The sequence below is a fragment of the Aquarana catesbeiana genome, linkage group LG03 (assembly GCF_042186555.1).
Source record: "Aquarana catesbeiana isolate 2022-GZ linkage group LG03, ASM4218655v1, whole genome shotgun sequence".
In the NCBI taxonomy this organism is placed as follows: Eukaryota; Metazoa; Chordata; class Amphibia; order Anura; family Ranidae; genus Aquarana; species Aquarana catesbeiana.
The window spans coordinates 252,228,363-252,250,215 of record NC_133326.1 but is presented as its reverse complement, the minus strand read 5'-3'; the positions used below and the strand labels follow the sequence as shown (position 1 = coordinate 252,250,215).

At 44.7% G+C, this 21,853-nt stretch overlaps 1 protein-coding gene across 2 annotated transcripts in view; it reads left to right on the top strand.

The window, feature by feature from the left end:
* Positions 1 to 21,853, top strand: part of RPAP3 (RNA polymerase II associated protein 3) — a 119,944-nt gene that overhangs the window by 85,894 nt on the left and 12,197 nt on the right. For both annotated transcript variants that reach the window (XM_073619970.1, XM_073619969.1), the window contains one exon: positions 2,745 to 2,965. In XM_073619970.1, coding sequence (XP_073476071.1) covers positions 2,745 to 2,965 — 221 coding nt within the window. The remainder of the gene's footprint in view (positions 1 to 2,744; positions 2,966 to 21,853) is intronic.

Genomic DNA, 21,853 nt, shown 5'->3' with positions numbered 1-21,853 from the left:
CTTGACTAAATGGACACACAGAGCAGTGGCTTGGCTTGGGTGCCCCCATAGCAAGCTGCTATCTGTGGGGGCACTCGGCAGGATGGAGCGGCCAGGAGCGCCAGCGAGGGACCCGAGAAGAGGAGGATCTGGGTTTGCTCTGTGCAAAACCAATACACAGGTAAGTATAACATGTTTGTTATTTTTAGAGAACAAAAAACAAGACTTATATCACCTTAAATATGGAATAAACAATTACTTTGGTGAATAAGGTACCACCATCTTGGATTTGATGTCTTACCCAGAAATATCACTCAACTGACCCTAGTCCCAGTTGCCAGGTCATCAGGGAGATCAGATTTGGCCTCCTGAGTACACATACATGTACAGACAAAAAACCTTCCAGGGACACAGATTACATGGCAATTGTGTGTACACATGGATCTAGTTTTGGCAATCACAGCTAGCCTGTGCCCAAGAGCTTGCCATCTAGTGATGTGTTTATACAAGGGCTGTTTTTCTGAAGGTAGCTCTACACAAATCAAGTGATCCGGGATAATCACTATGAGTATGTCTGTGCCAAGATCAGATTGCATGAATCAAGCAAATAGGCAGACCAGTTATTTTAATTACAATTTGGGTAGTTTATGAAACATATAAAACATTGTGACACTTGTAGGCTGGCTCTTAGATTTTTAAAGACTTCCAGTTCTGGGTGAGATTTGTCCAGGCCTGCTGTATAGTATTACCCTCCCCTTCTCATATGGCAGCTACATAAAATGTAAAGAGGTGAAGGAAGGGGTGAAAGAGATGGGATAGCACAGAGGGGGTTATTTACGAAAGGCAAATCCACTTTGCACTACAAGTGCACTGAAAGTGCAGTCGCTGTAGTTCTGAGGGGGGACATGCAAGAAAAATTAAAAAACAGCATTTTTGCTTGTACATGATTGGATGATAAAATCAGCAGAGATTCCCCTCCGATCTACAGCGATTGCACTTACGAGTGCACTTGTAGTGCAGAGTGGATTTCCCTTTAGTAAATCAACCCCAGAGAGTAATTAGACATTCCTGAGAGGAGAGGGCTGGGCCAGGAAATTAGGGGCTCATGCCCCCAGGATGTTCAAAACGCAAGCGCTACAGCAGCACTAAAAACGCCAGTTTTTTTTAGTTTAGCCGCGTTTTTAAATTAGCGTTTTTGCGCGTTTTCCCATGTGTTTTTGGATGTTAGCGTTTTTGGATCTTTTTTTCATTAAAAACACTCCCTGTAATGTAAAAACGTTAAACGCGGCTTGACAAGTTTAGATACGTTTAGCCATGTTTTTCGTTTTTACAGCTTGTTTTTTCTGCTCTTGGAAGCACAGGCTGTTGTTTTTCTTTACTGCTTCTAAACGCTTATGCCTCGAAATGCCTCTGACAGTTTGTGTGCTTGGACACATAGGCTAACATGGAGGGGCTTTTAGAGGCAGTTAAAAAAAAAAAACATCAAACGCCCCTACAGCAGCTGTAAAAACATTCTGTGTGCATGGCAGATAGTAGAACGGGATTTTTCATTCAGCTGACAGGGCTTTCAGGTGGAAGTGATTTATAGCTGCTCAATCCCGTGCACAGCACACACCCCTCCACTTCCCAATGCGCAACTGCCCAGATTTTGTATTCTGGACAGGGCTGCTGTTAGAAATCACAGGGCCTCGTACAGCCTGAGAGTCTCCAGTCGTCGTCCCCACCCCATATTAAAATGATAAGTTCATTTAAAAAAAAAAACACTAAAATCATTAGCGGGCAGCAGGGGGAATCAAATCGTGGGCAGGAAAGGTGATCGTGAGGGGGGTGGGCAATTACATGAACCGATTCCCTGTGTGTCTCTCCCTTCAGCAGTTAAGACTATGGGAGGGAGAGAAGGAAAAGCCAGCTTTTAGCTGTTGCAGGAAGAGACACCCAGGGGATCAGTTCCTCTAATTGCTGCCCTTTACCAATCACCCCCCTCTACTGCCCATATCCAATTGCCCTGCTGGCCTTGGCCCCATACAGGAGGTCTGGTGCCTATCCCCTTATCAGCGGCCCTGATTCTGGACTCTGAAACCAGCATAGCAGGTGGAACGGAGGGAGATCAGTGAACATCTGTTTGCTCAGAATCCACTCTGGTAAATGAACAAATAAACAACGCATATTATGTCACTTCTGGGTTCAACACTGTCATCTCCTGGTTGCTGTGGCCAGTAAAGCAGCTAATAGAGCACACTCTAAAAAATGAGAAAAGGATTTTTAAGGCTTGGCATATTATGTATCTATTTACACATTGCAACCTCATCTGTATGTCTTAAAAACATTGGGTAATATACCAAAGACCAAAAGCTTGCACATAAAAGAAGTTCTCTATGAGTGCGTACATACATTTTTAAATCTTTGAAGTTTTTTTGTTTTTTTTTCACTATTACAAATGAATAAACATGCCAAGTGGGAGGGAACTGTGCCAATGAATAGCGAATCTTGGAGTAGTAAAACGTTTTAACAATTTCACAGATACATTGCAAGTGAATAAAACATAGTTTATGTAAAGACAAAAACGCTGCAAGCAGGCATTTGAAATACTTGATTTTTTCTGAATTTTTGTAATTTGGAGACAGGGACTCTATAAAAGGGAAGTATCGTGTATTTTCAATAAGCCCATGTTATTAGTGCAGTGTTTAGGCACCTTTGATATGACTTTCTCATATAATAAAAAACTGTGCACTGTAAATTACTTTTTTTTATCGGTTTCCCTTTAGAAACCTTTAAGGAGGATGGAGATTGAAGAACTTGGAGGCATGGCCATAAATCCAGTAAATGTTTTGACGGAAAATACTCCCTGTAATGTGAAAATTGTCAGCCAAGTTGAGGAGCCTCAAAAAGAAGATTTGAACGTTCAAGAACAAACGTCGACATCGCCTGATATTCCCAGTGCTAAGATCATAAAGATAGAGGAAATTGGTGATGCACCAACCTTGCAGTAAGTTTTCAATGTGTGTCCAAACACTTGTCCGTTTTCATGCTGATGAGCTTGATTAGGAGCCAGTGAGAAATAATTGTGATTTACAGTACATTGTATTTTTAATCAACAATCAAGTTTTTATTTTCTTTAATATGGACCCAGCCCTCTAGTTTCTATTCGTATCCTGCTGGAGAGATAGGGCACACAGATCTGAGCAAATACACAAAAATGGGGAAAATACTAATGCCCTGTACACACAGTCGGATTTTCCGATGGACAATGTCCGATCGGAGCGTGTTGTCGGAAATTCCGACCGTGTGTGGGCTCCATCGGACATTTTCCATCGGATTTTCCGACACACAAAGTTTGAGAGCTTGCTATAAAATTTTCCGACAACAAAATCCGTTGTTGGAAATTCCGATCGTGTGTACACAAATCCGACGGACAAAGTGCCATGCATGCTTAGAATAAATAAAGAGATGAAAGCTATTGGCCACTGCCCCGTTTATAGTCCCGACGTACGTGTTTTACGTCACCGCGTTTAGAACGATCGGATTTTCCGACAACTTTGTGTGACCGTGTGTATGCAAGACAAGTTTGAGCCAACATGTTTTGTTGTCAGAATGTCCGAACGAAGTCTGACCGTGTGTAGGGGGCATAAGTGTTACTAAACCCAGGACCCTGCATTCACTATATCTCATCTCCCACTGTTCACAGAACATGGAAATGCAATTATTTTAATAAATATAAACTGCTAAATACCTTTTCTCGTAAGCAGTACGTAGCAGGCTTGTGACTTCTTCTATCAGTGTCCAGCCGAACACTGGTTATTAAAGCTTGTAGGAGGAGTTTTCATTCTCTCCTGACTTTCCTATGAGGCTGCATGACCCCTGACCCTCTATCTGGACAGTGCTGATTGGCCCTGAGCTGATCACATGCACACACCCCCCCCCCCCCCCCAAATAATTCTCTAGCAATACACACCAAACTGAGCATGTGCAGAGTGCTTCCTTGGGCTCTGTTCTATCGGCAGATGGATTGAGGACAGTAAAAGAAAGGGAGGATTAGAGAAGACAGGATCAAGCAGCCTTTTTAACACAATATGGATGATTAACCTCTTAGGTTCCACAGTGAGTATACTAAGCATTCTTTACTGCATAAACAGACTGATTTTACTGTTGTGGCTTTAGTAACACTTTAAAGCAGGATTCCGGCCGTAAAAAAAAAAAAAAAAAATTAAAAGTCAGCAGCTACAAACACTGTAGCTGCTGACTTTAAATAAGTACTTACCTGTCCTGGGTGCCCGCGATGTCGGTCGACCCGTCCCTCGGCTCTCGGGTCCCGGCACCGCCATCCTAGGTAAGGGAAACAGGCACTGGAGCCTTGCGGCTTCACTGCCAGTTTCCTACTGCGCACGCGCGATTGATGCGGCGCTCTGTGAATGGCCCCGTGGTGTTCTGGGAACACACACAGTTCCCAGAAGACAACAGGCCGCTCACCGAGGAGCAGAACACGCCGCGGAAAAAGAAGAGGCAGATTAGGAAGACTGCCTAGCAACAAGGGCTTATGTAAATTTAAAAACATTTTTTTTTTCAAATTTTTTTTTTTTTTTTTTTTAGGATTTTTGGTGAATTTCTTTTTTTTCAGGGTGGCCCTCCACTTTAAATTCCATGTAACGTGTCCCTGATGGAATAAAAACAGCTTAGCCACCAAGTTGCATTAAAGTACAACAAACCTATATGACAGTCTAAACAAGTCCCAGATCTAGTTACCATATGATGAACATGCCTCATAAAGTAATAGAAAATACTTCCTTTACCTCTCCTGATTGAGACAAATCTTTCCTCATTTGTCTCATGCTCCCCCCTCCAACGACTGCAACTCACACAACAAGAGGGTTTCAGCAACAGAGGCAATACTGTCAATTCAGAAACCAGTGGGGAAGGTCTAGGCGTGACCAGATGCTGAATAGCAAGCTACAGATTTGTGAATCATCAGCGACAATGCTGATAAGCCACAAGCCCTGCAACATGTTTTCATCCAACTATCATACAAGTAAGCACAGCCTACATCAGAGTGACAATTCTGCTCTGAGTTCAGGAGCAGTGCAGCATTGTTACCACACCATGACAGGAAGCTGCATTAGGTAGACTTCACTGGCGGGGCTTTGCAGGGGGAATAAGTGAAAACTGGAAGTGCAGATGCACTTATAATGAAGTACTGCAGGACTTTTTTTTTTTTTTTTTTTTTTGGGAGGCCAAAGTTCAACTTTAAGATTTTTGTTATATAAAGCTACTCAGGTTACTAAAATGTTTAATTAGTGTTCATCCTAAACATTATATTCAGCTAAGGTAATTTTTCTAAGAATTTTACAAAACATTAAAGGGGTTGTAAAGGTAAAAATTTTTTCACCTTAATGCATTCTATGCATTAAGGTGAAAAAACTTTTGACAATACCGCCGCCCCCAGCCCCCCCGTTTTACTTACCTGACGCCTCGAATCTTCGCTGCTCGTTCTCGTCATCTTCATTGCAGCTCAGCCTGGTCGCTGATTGGCTGCAGTGGATGGATTGAAAGCAGCGCAGCCATTGGCTCGCGCTGCTGGCAATCACATCCGATGACGTGGCGCGCCGGGGGGCGGGGCCGAGTGATACAGCGAGCGGCTATAGCCGCCGGCTGTATCACGGGAGCGCGCCCACAAGCACTCACCACCATGCGAGGGAGCTCGCATTAAGGTGGTTAATGCTTGCGGGGAGGAGCTGAAACAGCCGCCGAGGGACCCCAGAAGACCAGGTTCGGGGCCACTCTGTGCAGAACGAGCTGCACAGTGAAGGTAAGTATAACATGTTTGTTATTTTAAAAAAAAAAAAAATCTTACCTTTACAACCCCTTTAACTGTTGGCATACCCATTGAGCTCTATTATTTTCTTTACACAAATAGAGCTTTCTTTGGTGGTATTTGATTACCACTGGCTTTTTTTATTTTTTGCAACATAAAAGGGTTAACATCTAGGGCGATCGAGGGGTTAAAAGTGTGGCTAACTATATTTAATGTGTTTAAAGTGTGCTGCTTTTTACTAAAGATCTCTGGTTCTCATCTCTGTACAGAGCTCTGTATCGTTTACCAACACATCCCCTGGCTGTGATTGTACGCAGACGATCAGCATGTCCCACTTGTAAATCATTGGCCGGGACTTGCTGACAGGATCCTGCTGTGTACAACCACAGCGGGAGCTGGGTGGGGGCAAGCATGCAATGGCCCTACACCTAGAGGTAGGCAGCGACGTACGGGTACGCTTGCCCGCAGTGCATGGTGGGCGGAAAGTGGATACTCACACTTTAAATATTACTGTATTTATAAGTGAAATTTAAAATCTCTTTTTACATTAATGCCGCGTACACACGAGCGGACTTCTCGTCGGACTGAACTCCGAAGGACTTTACAACGGAGTTTCGATGAAACGGACTTGCCTGCACACGATCCCACCAAAGTCCGATCATTTCGAACATGATGACGTACGACCGGACTAGAGAAGGAAGTTCAATAGCCAGTAGCCAATAGCTGCCCTTGCATCATTTTTGGTCCGTTAGACTAGCATACAGACGAAAGTTGTTTTTTTTTGTTTTTTTTTATAGGAATCAAGTCCGTCGGAAAGATTTGAAACGTTCTATTTCTAAGGTCCATAAGATTTTTCGACAGAAAAGGTCCGATGAAGCCCAGACACGATCGGAATGTCCGACTGATTCGTTCTATCGGTCCTTTTCTGCCGGAAAGTCCAGTCGTGTGTACGCGGCATAAGAGTCTATGGAGGAATTAAAGCGCATCCAGAGGTTTCTATGCCTAAACAGGTCCCAAGTCCAGTTACTGTTTGATTCAGAAGGGTCATAAAGTAAATAGCAATGCCCATAAAGTAAAAAGTACCATCCAAAACACAGAATACCTGTGTTCCAGGCATTTGAAAGCATAGGATCCTAACTGTGAGTACCACTTGGTACAGTGATCAGCCGCAGCCAGCCATACACTAAACACCGCGCCTGTCCCTCCTGGGTGAATTAAAATGCCGGAAGGGATGCTCAGCAGCTAGACGGCCTTGTGTGCAAGAGGTCTTAGCAAAAACCGTAACGTGTGTTGATTTGTTTCCGTTCCATTTTGCATATTTGTTATTGATTGTACACAATGAATTGCATTATTTTCATGCTTCTGGATAATAGGTATTATTAAGCTGTTACATGCCATTATACATCATTGCAGTGATGTTTTGCTCACAGGTCCTATGGAATATTACTATAATTTCTGCAATATTGTGTGCTAAATATACATCTTTTTAGAGAGCTATTTTTGGAATGGAGGATGGTGTAGTACATTGTGTGATTGCCACAGTAACAGAACTTGAAAGTCATTCACATGGATCATCCATTTAATTAAATCCATTTCTGCTGCTCGGCAGTCTGTGATTTTCCTTTTTGAAGTTCAGGAATGCCCCTTTTCTAATGAAAATGATTGTGCTTTTATTAGATACAATAGCTAGAGCAATCGCAAGACTGAGTGCCGTGTTTAGATCTAAGATGTATATTGTTTTACATAGACAACATCACAAAAATACATCTTTATTACTTATGAATTGTATGAAAGACATTGGTGCATTACCGGTTGTTTACTGCTCATTTTGTTTCATAGAAGTATGAGCTAGTCTTTGAATCTTCATTCTCATATATAATTCAAAATTCAGACACACTATGGATGTTGCTTTTGACGGTGTATTATAAAGCTTCAGCTGTCATTATTGTTTATACATGTGATGTCTAATAGTTCTATATAATTTACATTAACAATGCAAGTTGAAGATTTCAAAGAATATTACAGTCCTCCATGGCAGCACTGTTATTTTCATGTACCTGTTTAGTTGTGCTTTGTATTAGGCTGAATCATCTACCAGGTGACGCGCACACTTTAAATAACGCCAACCAAACATATGGTTGTGTTTTAATTTTCAATTTTTTTTCCTGAGATTTCAAAATGGTTATAAAGTCATAGGAGGTTTTTTCCTTATCTTATTGCATTCTATGCATTAAAGTAAAAAACCTTTCAGTGCCTTTTTCTCTCCCCCCCCCCAAATACTTACCTGAGTCTTGTATCGATCCAGCTCTGTGCTTGTCTTCAGGTCTTCTCTCCTTTCTCTCCTCTCTCACGGGTTTGGCTGAAAGCTACAGGAGCCATTGGCTCCAGTCGTTGTCAGTAAATCCAGTAAGGAGGGAGCAAGGGATGGGGCTGAGCTGCGCTGTTTGTGTCAATTGACACACACAGCCACTCACAGCCCAGCTCCGGGGAGAGCCCGCATGTGTGCCACCATAGGAAGTGGCTATGGCGGCACTCGCAGAAGAGGAGGAGCCTGGAGTGCCAGAATGGGACCCCAGAAGAAGAGGATCGGGGCTGCTTTGTGCAATACTCTGACCCGTTGTTGACTCACCGACAGTCCCATTCACTTTAATGGGACAGCTGGTGATGCAGCAGTGACCCAACAAGGTGAGGGACGTGGCGGAAGCAGGTGAGTGGATGGCGCTGCCATGATGGATCTGAAATGACAGGTGCTCTTTAAATGTAAGGACTCGTTCTTGCAGGTACTTTAAATCTTAAATATTTGCAAAAAAAAAAAAATGAAGGTTTCTTATTTAGAATAATAAGCTGTCAGGTCAGTAAAACAGAGATATCGGAACCGATTTTAAGTTAGTCACACATAGTTGGAGAACTACTCAAATTCTTTTATTTAATTAAAACAACAACATTATATTACCTGCTTTACCCATAGGTAGAGGAACTTCATTAAAGTGGATATAAGCCCACTCTCATCATTTATCAACTACTGCCATAGTGCTTATCTATAAGGATATACATGCCTCCTGCGTGTATGCTTACCTGTAAAATATCTCCCCTGTGGGTGGGTCTGTTGTTCGTTGCTTGGTGGGCGGAGTCGTGATGTCAGTAGACTCCCCGCCCACCTCTACACTCCGCTTGGCCAGCCAGTATCGCGAGGATGACCCTCACGCCAGGGGAGTCTAAAATGCGTGCACAGGAGTGGCAGAGCACATTTTGTGAAGAAGCAGAACGTGCTCATTGCCCCATGTCTCTCCTGCGCATGTGCACATACACAGCCGTCTCCAGTGGAGATCTGGAGAAGAAAGGAGGGGGGATGTGAAGTACACAGAATGCCTCTCGCGCTCATGCATGAGGTAAGGAAATCACCTGTCAGCCACAGCAAGGGGGAATAACGGACACCTATTTCTCTGTGTGTCTGTTTTTATCTCACTGAAAAAAGATAAGAGGATTGCTCAGAGCTGGATTAACTCTTCGTGGCAAGACTGGGCACAGATGACATGACATGCTATATTCTACAAGATACAAGTCTTAATTAAAAAAACATTTTTTCTTTCTCGAACATCACGGGACACAGAGCCACAGTAATTACTGATGGGTTATATAGGTATCACTGGTGATTGGACACTGGCACACCCTATCAGGAAGTTCAACCCCCTATATAATCCCTCCCCCTTGCAGGGATACCTCAGTTTTTACGCCAGTGTCTTAGGTGATGGACGTGTAAAGATGTCCTGTGCTGAGCTCCAAAGGGAATATCCTAAGATCCTATACTGGGGCAAGCCAGGCGAACCGGATCCATTCAAAGTGTCTTTTCATGGCCGAATTGAATGGTACCCGGGCCTCGTGTCCGAAGAAACGAGGTTTTACCCGTAATGCTTCTCTTTTTAGAGAGCTGGACCCCGCAGATCAGAAAATGGCTTTAAACTTCCTAATTTCTGCCGAGGTGCTTTACGGTCCCAGAACTGTTGGAACCCCCTACTGATGGGGGCCCCAGTCTCTGACGGTTTTTTCAAACGGAGCCCACCGTGAGAGGTGAAGATTGGGTCTGTGTAAACAGCACCCTGCGGCTGGATAAGGTAAGAGGAGATTCCACAGAATTTTTGAGTTCTAGTGGCTTTTCTCCTTTAAGGTAAATGCATGCTATGCCTATTGTGACCACCGGGGGCTGCCAAGAGCACAAACCTACACATGCTGACTCTGTCTCAGGTGTTGTAATCGCTGATTATGTCCCAGCATCTCAAAGCAGGCTGCAAGCAGGTAAGGTGGAAAGGGGGATTTGTCATGTTTGAATGTTCCCCCCAGGCTAGAGAGGGGCCACAGGGGTCTAGAAAGTGGTTATACCACCCGGGCTCTGCGGCCTAATGGCCACCATCTCTCAAGATAGCCGTTCAGGCAGATCTTGTTACCAGTCTCCCTCCTTCCCCCCCCATCCCCAGCCTTTTCTCCAGAAGCATGACAGGAGAGTCGGCAGTGCGGGAAGCGCTCGTTTTTTTCAAAACTCGAGGGGGGGGGCGGTAGAGGAGGGGGCGGGATGTCAGCACAGAGTGTTTAGACTCCCACTCAGGCCTGCTGCAGGCTATTAAAGGCACTCTGTATAGGTGCACTCAGCCTTCTGAGAGACACAGAGCTGACGGTCGCATGTAAGGTGGGACACAGGCATTCTCCTAGGCAGCATTTACTGAAGTAACACCAGACTGAGCATTGGGTAGCAAGGCTTTTAGCCAGACTACATCGCTCAGCGGGCAGTGTTCATTTGTATACCTCACACCTTGTTGCTTTGCACTATGGGTAGAAGAGGTTCAAGCACCCCAGGAACCAGAGACACTAGGGGATCTTGTTCAGGTTCTGAGGGCCCCCTGTCGGCAGCATCCTCCCCCCCTAAAGATGGGCCAGGGACGGCTAGCCAGGGAGAGCCATCGGGGTCAGGGGCTACACCTGCTTCTGGCACTTCAGCCCCTGTATATATTACACAAGAGGTTTTTTCCTCAACCATTAATGGTCTAGAGGAAAGATTAATGGCCGTGATTACGTCTTCACTCAGTAGAAGAAAACGCACTAGGCTTTCCTCTGTTCCCCAAGACCCTCAGACAGAGGAGCTCTGGGATAAAGGAGATGAATCCCTTTCAGAGGATCGGGATGGGATGGATGATTCCTCTTCGGAGGATTCAGGTGGAGAGGGACCCTCTGCGACTTCCCAAGAGGAGAAAGTCTTAGTGCAGATCCTCACTGGATTGGTCCGCTCCACATTTAAGTTGCCCATACCTGAAACTGCTAAAGAATCCTCTTCTGCTTTGGGGTCACTGAAACCTTTCCAAGCAGCACATGCTTTTCCTGTTCATACTTTACTTGAAAAGCTTATTTATTCTGAGTGGGATCACCCAGACAAACGTTTTTTTCCGCCGAGAAAGTTTTCAACACTTTATCCGATGGAAAAAAAGTTTATTAAAATGTGGGGAATACCGGCTATTGATGCCGCCATTTCCTCCGTAAATAATAGCCTGACTTGTCCTGTAGACAATGCTCAGATGCTCAGGGATCCTGTAGATAAAAGGATGGAATCCCTATTGAAGGATGTTTTCTCCTTAGCAGGATCAGTGGCCCAACCTGCAGTAGCAGCGATTGGAGTCTGTCAATACTTAAGAGACCATGTTAAGCAGGTCATCAAAGTATTACCTGAACAGCAGGCCCAGGGGTTTGCTAACCTTCCAGCGGCCTTATGCTTTGTGGTTGACGCCATTAGAGATTCTATCGTGCAAACCTCCCGTCTTTCACTGGGGTTGGTGCATATACGTAGAATCCTATGGTTGAAAAATTGGTCAGCCGAAGCACCATGTAAGAAGCTACTGGCTGGGTTTCCATTTCGTGGTGCAAGGTTGTTTGGAGAGGACTTGGATAACTATATCAAGAGAATCTCTTGTGGGAAAAGCACTCTCTTACCTGTCAAGAAGAAGAGTAAGCGTCCCTCTTTCAAACGGACTCTTTCCCCAGCGCCGGGGGCTTCAGCCTCCAGGCAGTCTCGATGGCCGCCTCCATCGGGGTCCAGAGACAAGAGTCAACCCCAGGGACAAAAGAAGTCCTGGGGAAAGAAGCCTACTAGGCAAAACACTAAGACCTCTGCATGAGGGGGCGCCCCCGCTCACTCGAGTGGGGGGAAGACTGCGACAGTTCTCAGAGCTCTGGCACGAGGACTTCCAGGACAGATGGGTAGTCTCCACGGTAACCTTAGGGTACAAGCTGGAGTTTCAGGAATTCCCTTCTCCTCGGTTCCTCAGATCAAATGTTCCCAGAGACCCAGAGAAGAAGCAGTCGCTCCTTCTAGCGTTAGAGCGACTTTTGTCGCAGGAGGTCATTATGATAGTTCCCGCAAAGGACCAGGGATTGGGCTTCTATTCCAACCTTTTTACGGTCCAAAAGCCAAATGGGGATGTCAGGCCCATTTTGGACTTAAGGGATCTGAACCGATTCCTAAGGATTCAATCCTTCCGCATGGAATCAATTCGAACAGTAGTTCCCACCCTGCAGGGAGGAGAATTTCTGGCATCAATAGACATCAGAGATGCATATCTGCATGTGCCCATTTTTCCTGCTCATCAGAAGTTTCTGCGCTTCGAGGTAGGAGGGCGCCATTTCCAGTTTGTGGCTCTGCCTTTTGGGATAGCCACTGCACCTCGAGTGTTCACAAAGATCTTGGCTCCTCCTCTGGCCAGATTAAGGGCTCAGGGTATAGCTGTCATAGCATACCTAGACGACCTGCTCTTGATAGACCGGTCGGTAGCCTCTTTGAATGGAAACTTGAGGACCACGGTCAGGTATCTAGAACACCTGGGTTGGATCCTCAACTTAGAAAAGTCTTTCCTAAAACCAGTAAGAAGACTGGAGTATTTAGGTCTGATTATAGATACAAGCCAGGAGAAAATATTTCTACCCCAGGCAAAGATCACTGCTTTGAGAGAGCTGATTCTGACAGTAAGGACCAAGAAGGGTCCCTCAGTCCGCCTTTGTATGAGGCTACTAGGGAAGATGGTGTCTTCATTCGAAGCAGTTCCCTATGCTCAGTTTCACTCAAGAATGCTGCAACACAGTATTCTGTCGACCTGGAACAAGAAGGTTCAGGCATTAGACTTTCCGATGCACCTGTCGCATGCGGTGCGTCAGAGCCTCAATTGGTGACTCATACCCGAAAACCTGCAGAAGGGGAAATCCTTTCTACCGGTTACCTGGACGGTGGTAACAACAGATGCCAGTCTGTCAGGTTGGGGAGCAGTTCTGGAACAGGCTGCGGTCCAAGGGGTATGGTCCAAGACAGAGAGGACCTTACCCATCAACATTCTGGAGATCCGGGCGATACATCTAGCTCTAAAAGCCTGGACTATCAGGCTACAGGGTTGTCCGGTCAGGATCCAGTCCGACAATGCCACAGCAGTGGCTTATGTCAATCATCAGGCAGGCACCCGGAGCCGAGCTGCTCAAAAAGAGGTGAACCAGATCTTAGTCTGGGCAGAGATGCATGTGCCATGCATATCGGCAGTTTTCATCCCGGGAATAGAGAATTGGCAGGCGGACTATCTAAGTCGCCAGCAGTTACTTCCAGGGGAATGGTCTCTGCATCCCGATGTCTTTTGGGCCATATGCCAAAGATGGGGGGTTCCAGATGTAGATCTCTTTGCATCCCGATTCAACAAAAAGATAGACAGATTTGTGGCAAGGACAAAAGATCCTCTTGCATGCGGGACGGATGCGTTGGTGATTCCGTGGCATCGGTTCTCACTGATTTACGCATTCCCGCCTATTCTGCTACTACCACGACTCCTTCGCAGGATCAGGCAGGAAAGGAAGTCGGTACTTCTGGTGGCCCCCGCTTGGCCCAGAAGGACTTGGTATGCAGAAATAGTAAGGATGACGGTGGGTTCCCCGTGGACCCTACCGGTACGCCCAGACCTGTTATCTCAGGGTCCAGTGTTCCATCCTGCCTTACAAACGCTAAATTTGACGGTTTGGCTATTGAGACCCACGTTCTGAAGAGTCGTGGGCTCTCAGGTCCTGTCATATCTACCTTGATTAATGCAAGGAAGCCAGCTTCCAGGATGATTTATCATAGAGTCTGGAAGGCTTATCTAACCTCGTGTGAATCCAGAGGTTGGCATCCCAGGAAATATGTCATAGGTAGAATCCTTGATTTTCTACAGATGGGATTAGAGATGAAGCTGGCCTTGAGTACCATCAAGGGCCAGGTTTCTGCTTTATCAGTATTATTTCAGCGGCCACTTGCTTCGCATTCTTTGGTCCGAAACTTTATGCAGGGGGTGATGCGTCTTAATCCTCCAGTTAAAGCGCCCCTAAACCCCTGGGACTTGAATTTGGTCCTGGCTGTGTTACAGAAACAGCCTTTTGAACCAATAAGTCAGATTCCTTTGGTCTTGTTGACAAGGAAATTAATTTTTCTGGTGGCCATCTCTTCTGCTAGAAGAGTATCAGAATTAGCAGCTCTTTCCTGTAAGGAGCCTTATTTGATTATACACAAGGATAGAGTGGTACTACGCCCTCATCCTAGTTTTTTACCGAAGGTGGTTTCTGATTTTCATTTAAACCAAGACATTGTTCTACCTTCCTTTTTTCCAGATCCCTGTTCTCCGGAAGAGAGATCTCTACATTCGTTGGATGTAGTAAGAGCAGTTAAGGCCTATCTAGGGGCAACTACTCAGATCCGCAAGACGGATGTTTTGTTTGTGCTGCCAGAGGGTCCCAATAGAGGACAGGCAGCGTCAAAAGCTACCATTTCTAAATGGATTCGACAGTTGATCATTCAAGCTTACGGTTTGAAACAGAAGATTCCTCCGTTTCAGATCAGGGCACATTCCACAAGGGCTATTGGTGCTTCTTGGGCAGTGCATCACCGGGCCTCTATGGCTCAAATCTGCAAGGCCGCAACCTGGTCTTCAGTTCATACATTCACCAGATTCTATCAGGTGGATGTGAGAAGGCATGAAGATATAGCCTTTGGGCGTAGTGTGCTGCAGGCAGCGGTACAGGGTCCTCAGGTCTGATTGCACCCTACTTGGTCGTGGTCCCCCCCCCCCTCAGGTAGCATTGCTCTGGGACATCCCATCAGTAATTACTGTGGCTCTGTGTCCCGTGATGTTCGAGAAAGAAAATAGGATTTTTTAAAACAGCTTACCTGTAAAATCCTTTTCTTTCGAAGGACATCACGGGACACAGAGGTCCCGCCCCTCTTCTAATACACTATATTGCTTGGCTACAAAACTGAGGTATCCCTGCAAGGGGGAGGGATTATATAGGGGGTTGAACTTCCTGATAGGGTGTGCCAGTGTCCAATCACCAGTGATACCTATATAACCCATCAGTAATTACTGTGGCTCTGTGTCCCGTGATGTCCTTCGAAAGAAAAGGATTTTACAGGTAAGCTGTTTTAAAAAATCCTATTTTTCGGGTTTGCATCCACTTTAAAATATTCCCAAACTGGGTCTCTTTTACGCCAGCTGCCATTTTGCTCAACAAGGGAGGAATAAAGCACTTGAAGCTATGTGCAAAAAGATCACAAGGTTTATAAGCTGTTTAGAAAGTTTCGCTTTCATTTTTACTGCTTGCCCTTCCTCCTCACACATAGAGCCTGGTACAGATGCATTTCTCTTTAAACAATCATACATTTTGTGGTGTACATAGATTTGCAAAACAATGGGATAAGGGAATATTCCTGAACTCTGTTTTATTTCAGGGTTACTGTGAGATTGTGTGAATGCATCCATGCAGTGCATGTTATCTCAGCTTGCAGAACTTGGATTCATTAAAAGAGTTGACCAAAAATTTTAACCACCCTGCTTTACAACCGTTTGAATTCCTTTTGATCTTTTGTCTTGCAGAAGGCATGACTGACTGCGTTCATACCCTCCTCATTTCACGCACTGGTCACTGGTATACCCTCCGCACTCTTATTCTGCACAAACTACCTGTTTTCATCCCCTCCAAACTTTACATACTGGCCCTTGTGATACCTTTCACACTCCTCTCCTGTCTATAATGCCTGCGATCATGCCTTCAGCACTCTTCTACTACACATAGTAATCATCATCATACCCTCAATCTCAATCTCCTTTCTTACACATTGTGCCTGCGCCATTTTCTTCACACTCGTGTCTTGCACATAATGCTCACCATCATACCCTCTGATCTCTACTGCACATACTTCCTGCCATCCTACTCTCTGTACTTTACATATTGGCCCCTGTTATTGTAGGATATTCTGTGTGTATATGGGTATATATATATATATATATATAATGTGTGTGTGTATGTTATACCTTTATACCTTCCACACTCCTCTCCTGCACATACTGCCTGCTGCAATACCCTGTGGACATCTCTCCTGCATGTATTGCCTGCCATCATACCTTCAGCGCTCCTCTACTGCATATAATGGCCACTGTCATATTCCTTCACTCTCCTGTCCTGCATATTGTGCCTGTGTCTTGCACATACTGCCCACTGACACATTTTCCACACTCCTCTCCTGCACATACTATCTACCATCATACCCTCAGGATTCTTCTACTACACTTATTTTCTGCCATCCCACCCTCCACACTCCTCTCCTGCACATACTGCCTGCCCTCTAAACTCCTCTTTTACACATAGTGCCCACCGCCATACCCACTGCACTCCTCTCCTGCACGTACTGCCTGCCATCATAATCATACCCTTCACAGTCATACCTTCAACACTCCTCTTGTGCACATACTATTTGCCACCATACCCTCTGCACTCTCACAACCATATTTATGATTGCTTCACAAAATGACACATCAAAAGTGTATATAAACATATATAGACAAAAATCTTCCATGTCATGATTATTAAAAACCACCAAGGGGATTGTGAACCCACCATAAAGAAAGTGCATCATATGAGGTGTTCACAGTGTGAATCCCATCACCAAAATAAGTAAAGTGCATGGTTACCAAGTACTGCACCTGTATGAGGCAAAAAATAATCACTACAGTATTGTGATTCCAACAGCCAAACGCTCCACCTGAATAGTTGCAAGATTGGTTTCCTTTGCCTGAGAATCCACTGGCATCAATGCACTTTAATCACAGGGGTAGTTTTCTGATTTTTCTCCATGCCTCAATACTCAATGCTGTATCACATGAACATAAAAGAGGGAGAGAGCCTCATAGTGTAGTGTTTATTATATAAAAACAAGTTTACAAAGTAAAATAATATAAAAACCTGGCATTAATTCACTCACATGCATGCTGCTATCTAGCTCCAAAGACAACAGCTTGTAATGTCAATAAGTCAGTGCAACAAACTCCGCCCATCATGTTTAATCCAAGACGACGTCATCGGGGGCCCCTGATTATTCTGGTGTATTCACAATCTCACTGGTGGTTTTGAATAATCAAGACATGAAAGATTTTTGCCTATGTATATTTACCTTAGGTTGTAAGCTCCTTGAGGGCAGGAACTGATGCGAACATACAAATTAATATATACATATTTAAAGTGTAAATTGATGATGCTATATAAGTACCTGTAATAATAATATATACATTTTTGATGTGTTTTTTTGTGAAGCACACATAGGATTTCGCATTATGTGCTCTTATTGTAACACTAGGTGTTTTTTGAACACAGGAGTTTCATTTTATAATGTGCCCATGTGTCCATTTTATAATTGGAACATTTGTTGTCTTGTTTTGAATACGGGAGTTTTATTTATTTATTTATTGTTATACTTTGGGCTCGTTTAGACATGCAATGAAAATTGAACACCCATTACCTCTCCTATTGCATTAAGACAAATTAACGGCGCGTTTGTGGTGCGTTTTTTCAGTGTTTTGTAATCAGAGCAGGCAGGCTGTTCACAAGGTCCATCTGCTATCAAGGTGCTTGGCTGAGCAAGTTTTCCACCACTGCCTTTGGTTGTGCTATGTATGAAATTATAACAGAGCCTCCGACAGATCACATATTCTCATGTAGTTGGCAAAATACACAAAGCGGCTCACCTGTGCAGCTAGCACCTGATTGTCATCTGCTATTGCCTCTGTGTGGCAAACTTTCTTTACCTGGCGCAGTGAGAGCAGTTAGCAGCCTCCACCAAAACAGCTCTGATTGGGTTTGGCTGCCCCCTGCAGACCCCTTTCATAAAACAGATATACTGTCCCACCAAGGGAGCTCCCCGGCCTAGTCTGTTCCTAGCTGTATATCTGTAGTGTAATATCGTCTAAGACAGCGCTCTCCAAACTTTCTAAACAAAGAGCCAGTTTACTGGCCTTCAGATGTTGGGTTGGCTGGACTGTGGCCACCAGGAGTAGAAAATGCCCCAAAGTCAAATGTTTAAGTCAAGTCATATAGTTAAGTATGTAAATAATGCCTCGGGTTTGGTGATCAGTGGGAGTAAAAGAAAATTACAAAGCACCTGTGGCCAGTAGGAGGAGAAATGGTGTCCCATAATTGATATTGGTGGGAGGAATGGTGCCCCATCATTGGTGTCATTAGGAGGAATAGTACCCCATGATTGGTATCAGTAGGAGGAATCGTGCCCCATTCTTTGTGTCAGTGGAAGGAATTATGTCCCACCTTTGGTGTCAGTGGAGGAAATAGTGCCTCATTGTTGGTGTTAGTGGGATGAATAGTGCCTTATAACCGTGAAAGGAATAGTCCCACAAGGGCCGGATAAAGGCAAGCATAGGTCCGCAGTTTGGAGACCACTGATCTAAAACCTTGTTTCAAGAGATTTGGAGTTAAATTTGGTGATCTTGTTACTGTACTGCTTGCTGGAGAGCAATCTGAATTGCATGCATCTCCCTACTTCTGCTTCACTCGTTCTGTGGATCTTTGCTTGTGAATCTCTCTTGCTGTTTGTTTTGTATTCTCCACACCTGCTATCAGAGGGGCAGCTCGGTCATAACGAAGCAAAGCCCTGTTCCTTTACCAATATGGCCGCCTCTACACAGTGTGGAACAAGGCATGGTAAGTCGGTAATGGGGAAAAGATTAGCTGCAGGAAGTCTCCAGGCAATAATGGCAACTTGTCATTTGGACTATGCTTGCCTTTTTTGAGAAAATCTTCCAAAATTCATGTTCTTCAAGGCCTCCAGGAGGAGGTTTTCCCCTCAACAAAAGGTATAGTTTACATTTGCAGTCAAGGGGGGTGGGGCACTAAAAATAGGCAGTTGAGCCTTGCTTTTACCATCCCCTTAAGCTGCAAAAGCAGCCAGACTGGATTGTATACATGTGGCCGCAAAAGTAATACCCTTGGTCACAATTGAACATAACCCAATCAAGTGAATGAGACCACTCTGCAAACATTTGCAGTGGTGTGGGCTTTACAGAATTAAAAAAGGCTGGCCCCCTAGCTGCATGTCAGACACCCTCTGAAAAGTGATCCCATGTGGGTCGCTCTAAAGAAGGTGGCGCAGGTGCAAATAAGCCTTTGGAGTCATAAAAACCTTGCTTGGCTCTGCTTAAAGTGGTTGTAAACCTCAGACATGTAATTTTAACAAAGCATATCCCTCTATAGTGTGTGCTTGTCTCAATCCAGAGCACTACGTATCATTTCTGTCCACTGCTTTGCTTTTCTTTTACTTGAACTTTTAATAATAATGGTTAACAGGACAGATTGAGAGTGTGAATCTCCCTAATGGGGGCACAGACAACAGTAAAGCCTGCCAGAGGTTCTAATCCCTCTCCACTCTATCCAAAACGGAAAAAAAAAAGTTTTGCCTTTAGTTATTCTTTAACCGCTTGTTGACCGTATAACTTACATATACGGCAACAAGGCGGCTCTGCTACACAGGGTCACATAGTATACGATCCTGCTCTTCCAGGTCTGGGGCACGCATGTGCGCTGCCGACGGCCCGCTCCCGCGGTGATTATACACAGCGGGAATCGCAGACTTGATGTCCACCAGCACTTGCCAATCATTAGGCAGAGAGCCAGAACGGCGATCTGCCCATGTAAACAAGGCAGATCGCCGCTCTGTCAGTAAGGAAGGCAATGATCCTGTGTTCCTGCAAAGCAGGAATGCAGATTTATGCCTTCCACTAGTAAAAGTACCTCCCACACAGTACACAAACACTGGCTAGGCACACAGTTAACCCTTTGATCGCCCTTGATGTTAACCCCTTCCCAGCCAGTGTCAGTACGGTGACAGTGCATTTTTTTTAGCACTGATTACTGTATTAGTGTCAGTTAGTGTCTGATTTGTCCGCCACAATATTGCAGTCCCTCTATAAATCGCTGATTGCTGACATTACTTGTAAAAAAATTAAAATTCCATAAATATATCACATCATTTGTAGACACTACAACTTTTGTGCAAACCAATCATTATATGCTTATTGGGATTTTTTTTTTTACCAAAAACATGTAGCAAAATCCATATTGACCTAAATTGATGAAGACATGACATTTTTTAAATGTTTCTATTGGGTATGTTTTATAGCAGAAAGTAAAACATGTTGTGTTTTTGTTTTCAAAATTGTCAGTTTTATAAAACTCACAATAAAAGCCACAGAGGTGATCAAATACTACCAAAAGAAAGCTCTATTTGTGGTAAAAAAAAAAAGGACATACCGCATTTATCGGCGTATATAACCTTAATTTTAAGAGGGAAGTTTCAGAAAAAAAACTTACATTCAAAATAAAGAATTTTGAAGCAAAATAAGGGTCAGTGCACATCAATGCAGCCTTATCAGTGCCCATCTGCAGCCTTGCCATTGCCCATCATTGCAGCCTAATTAGTGCCCATCTGCAGCCTTGCCCATCATTGCAGCCTAATCAGTGCCCATCTGCAGCCTTGCCCATCATTGCAGCCTAATCAGTGCCTATCTGCAGCATTGCCCATCATTGCAGCCTAATCAGTGCCTATCTGCAGCATTGCCCATCATTGCAGCCTAATCAGTGCCTATCTGCAGCATTGCCCATCATTGCAGCCTAATCAGTGCCCATCTACAGCCTTGCCCATCATTGCAGCCTAATCCATGCCCATCTGTAGCCTTGTCCATAATTGCAGGTAATCTGTGCCCATCTGCAGAGAGCCATATATCCTGTGTGCTTGGCTCGGCGCGCAGTCACGCCCAGTCCCGCCTCTTGGCTCGGCTCCTATGATGAACAGAACACCGCTCCAATGCCGGGCATCAACACTAGGAGCCGTCCAGGGGCGTGATGCCGAGACGAGTACGCAGGAGATCCAGCTCTGTGTATTTTGGTGGCACTCGCTTTGAGTCAGCCCCATATCGGCGTATAACACGCACACACGATTTTCCCCCTATTTTAAGAGTGGAAAAAGTGCCTGTTATGCGCCGATAAATACTGTAAATGTTATTTGGGTACAGAGTGGCATGACCGCGCAATTGTCAGTTAAAGTAACGTAGCTCAGTTTCGCAAAAAATGGCCTCGTCTTGAAAAGGGGGTAAAACCTTCTGGAGGTCAAGTAGTTAAAGAAGTGTTATCAGTAGGTCTGAGGTTATCCATATACTGCAAAGGAGAATCTTGTGGAGGAAAGTAATAGCAAGAATGGCGACACCTTCTAAATTTCCCAAAGAAATTGGTGATTGTATCTCAGGCCAAATAGTATTGCTGCTCATGTAAAGATAAACAAGTCATGGTTGGTTTAGAATACATCGTGGGTGCACAACCTGTGGCCCTCCAGCTGTTGCAGAACTACATGTCCCATGTGGTACTGTAAGGCTGACAGTTACAAGCATGACTCCTAAAGGCAGATGCATGCTGCGACTTGTAGTTCCGCAGCAGCTGGAGGACCACAGGTTGAGCACCTATGGCTAAGATGAATGAACTGACCCTGAGTCTGCAGCACATTGCACCATAGGCAATAGTCTTCACCACTTTGATTTGCCACTCAGGATTTTATTATGCATTGGTGGGCCTCCCGTCATCCTTCCGACCCAGAAATGATGCCAGTCAATATGGGTGAAGAGAATATGCACATTTCCATATTCTAACCAGCCGGAGCAGGCTGCCATATCGTGTGTTGTGGACTGGGGAGAAATG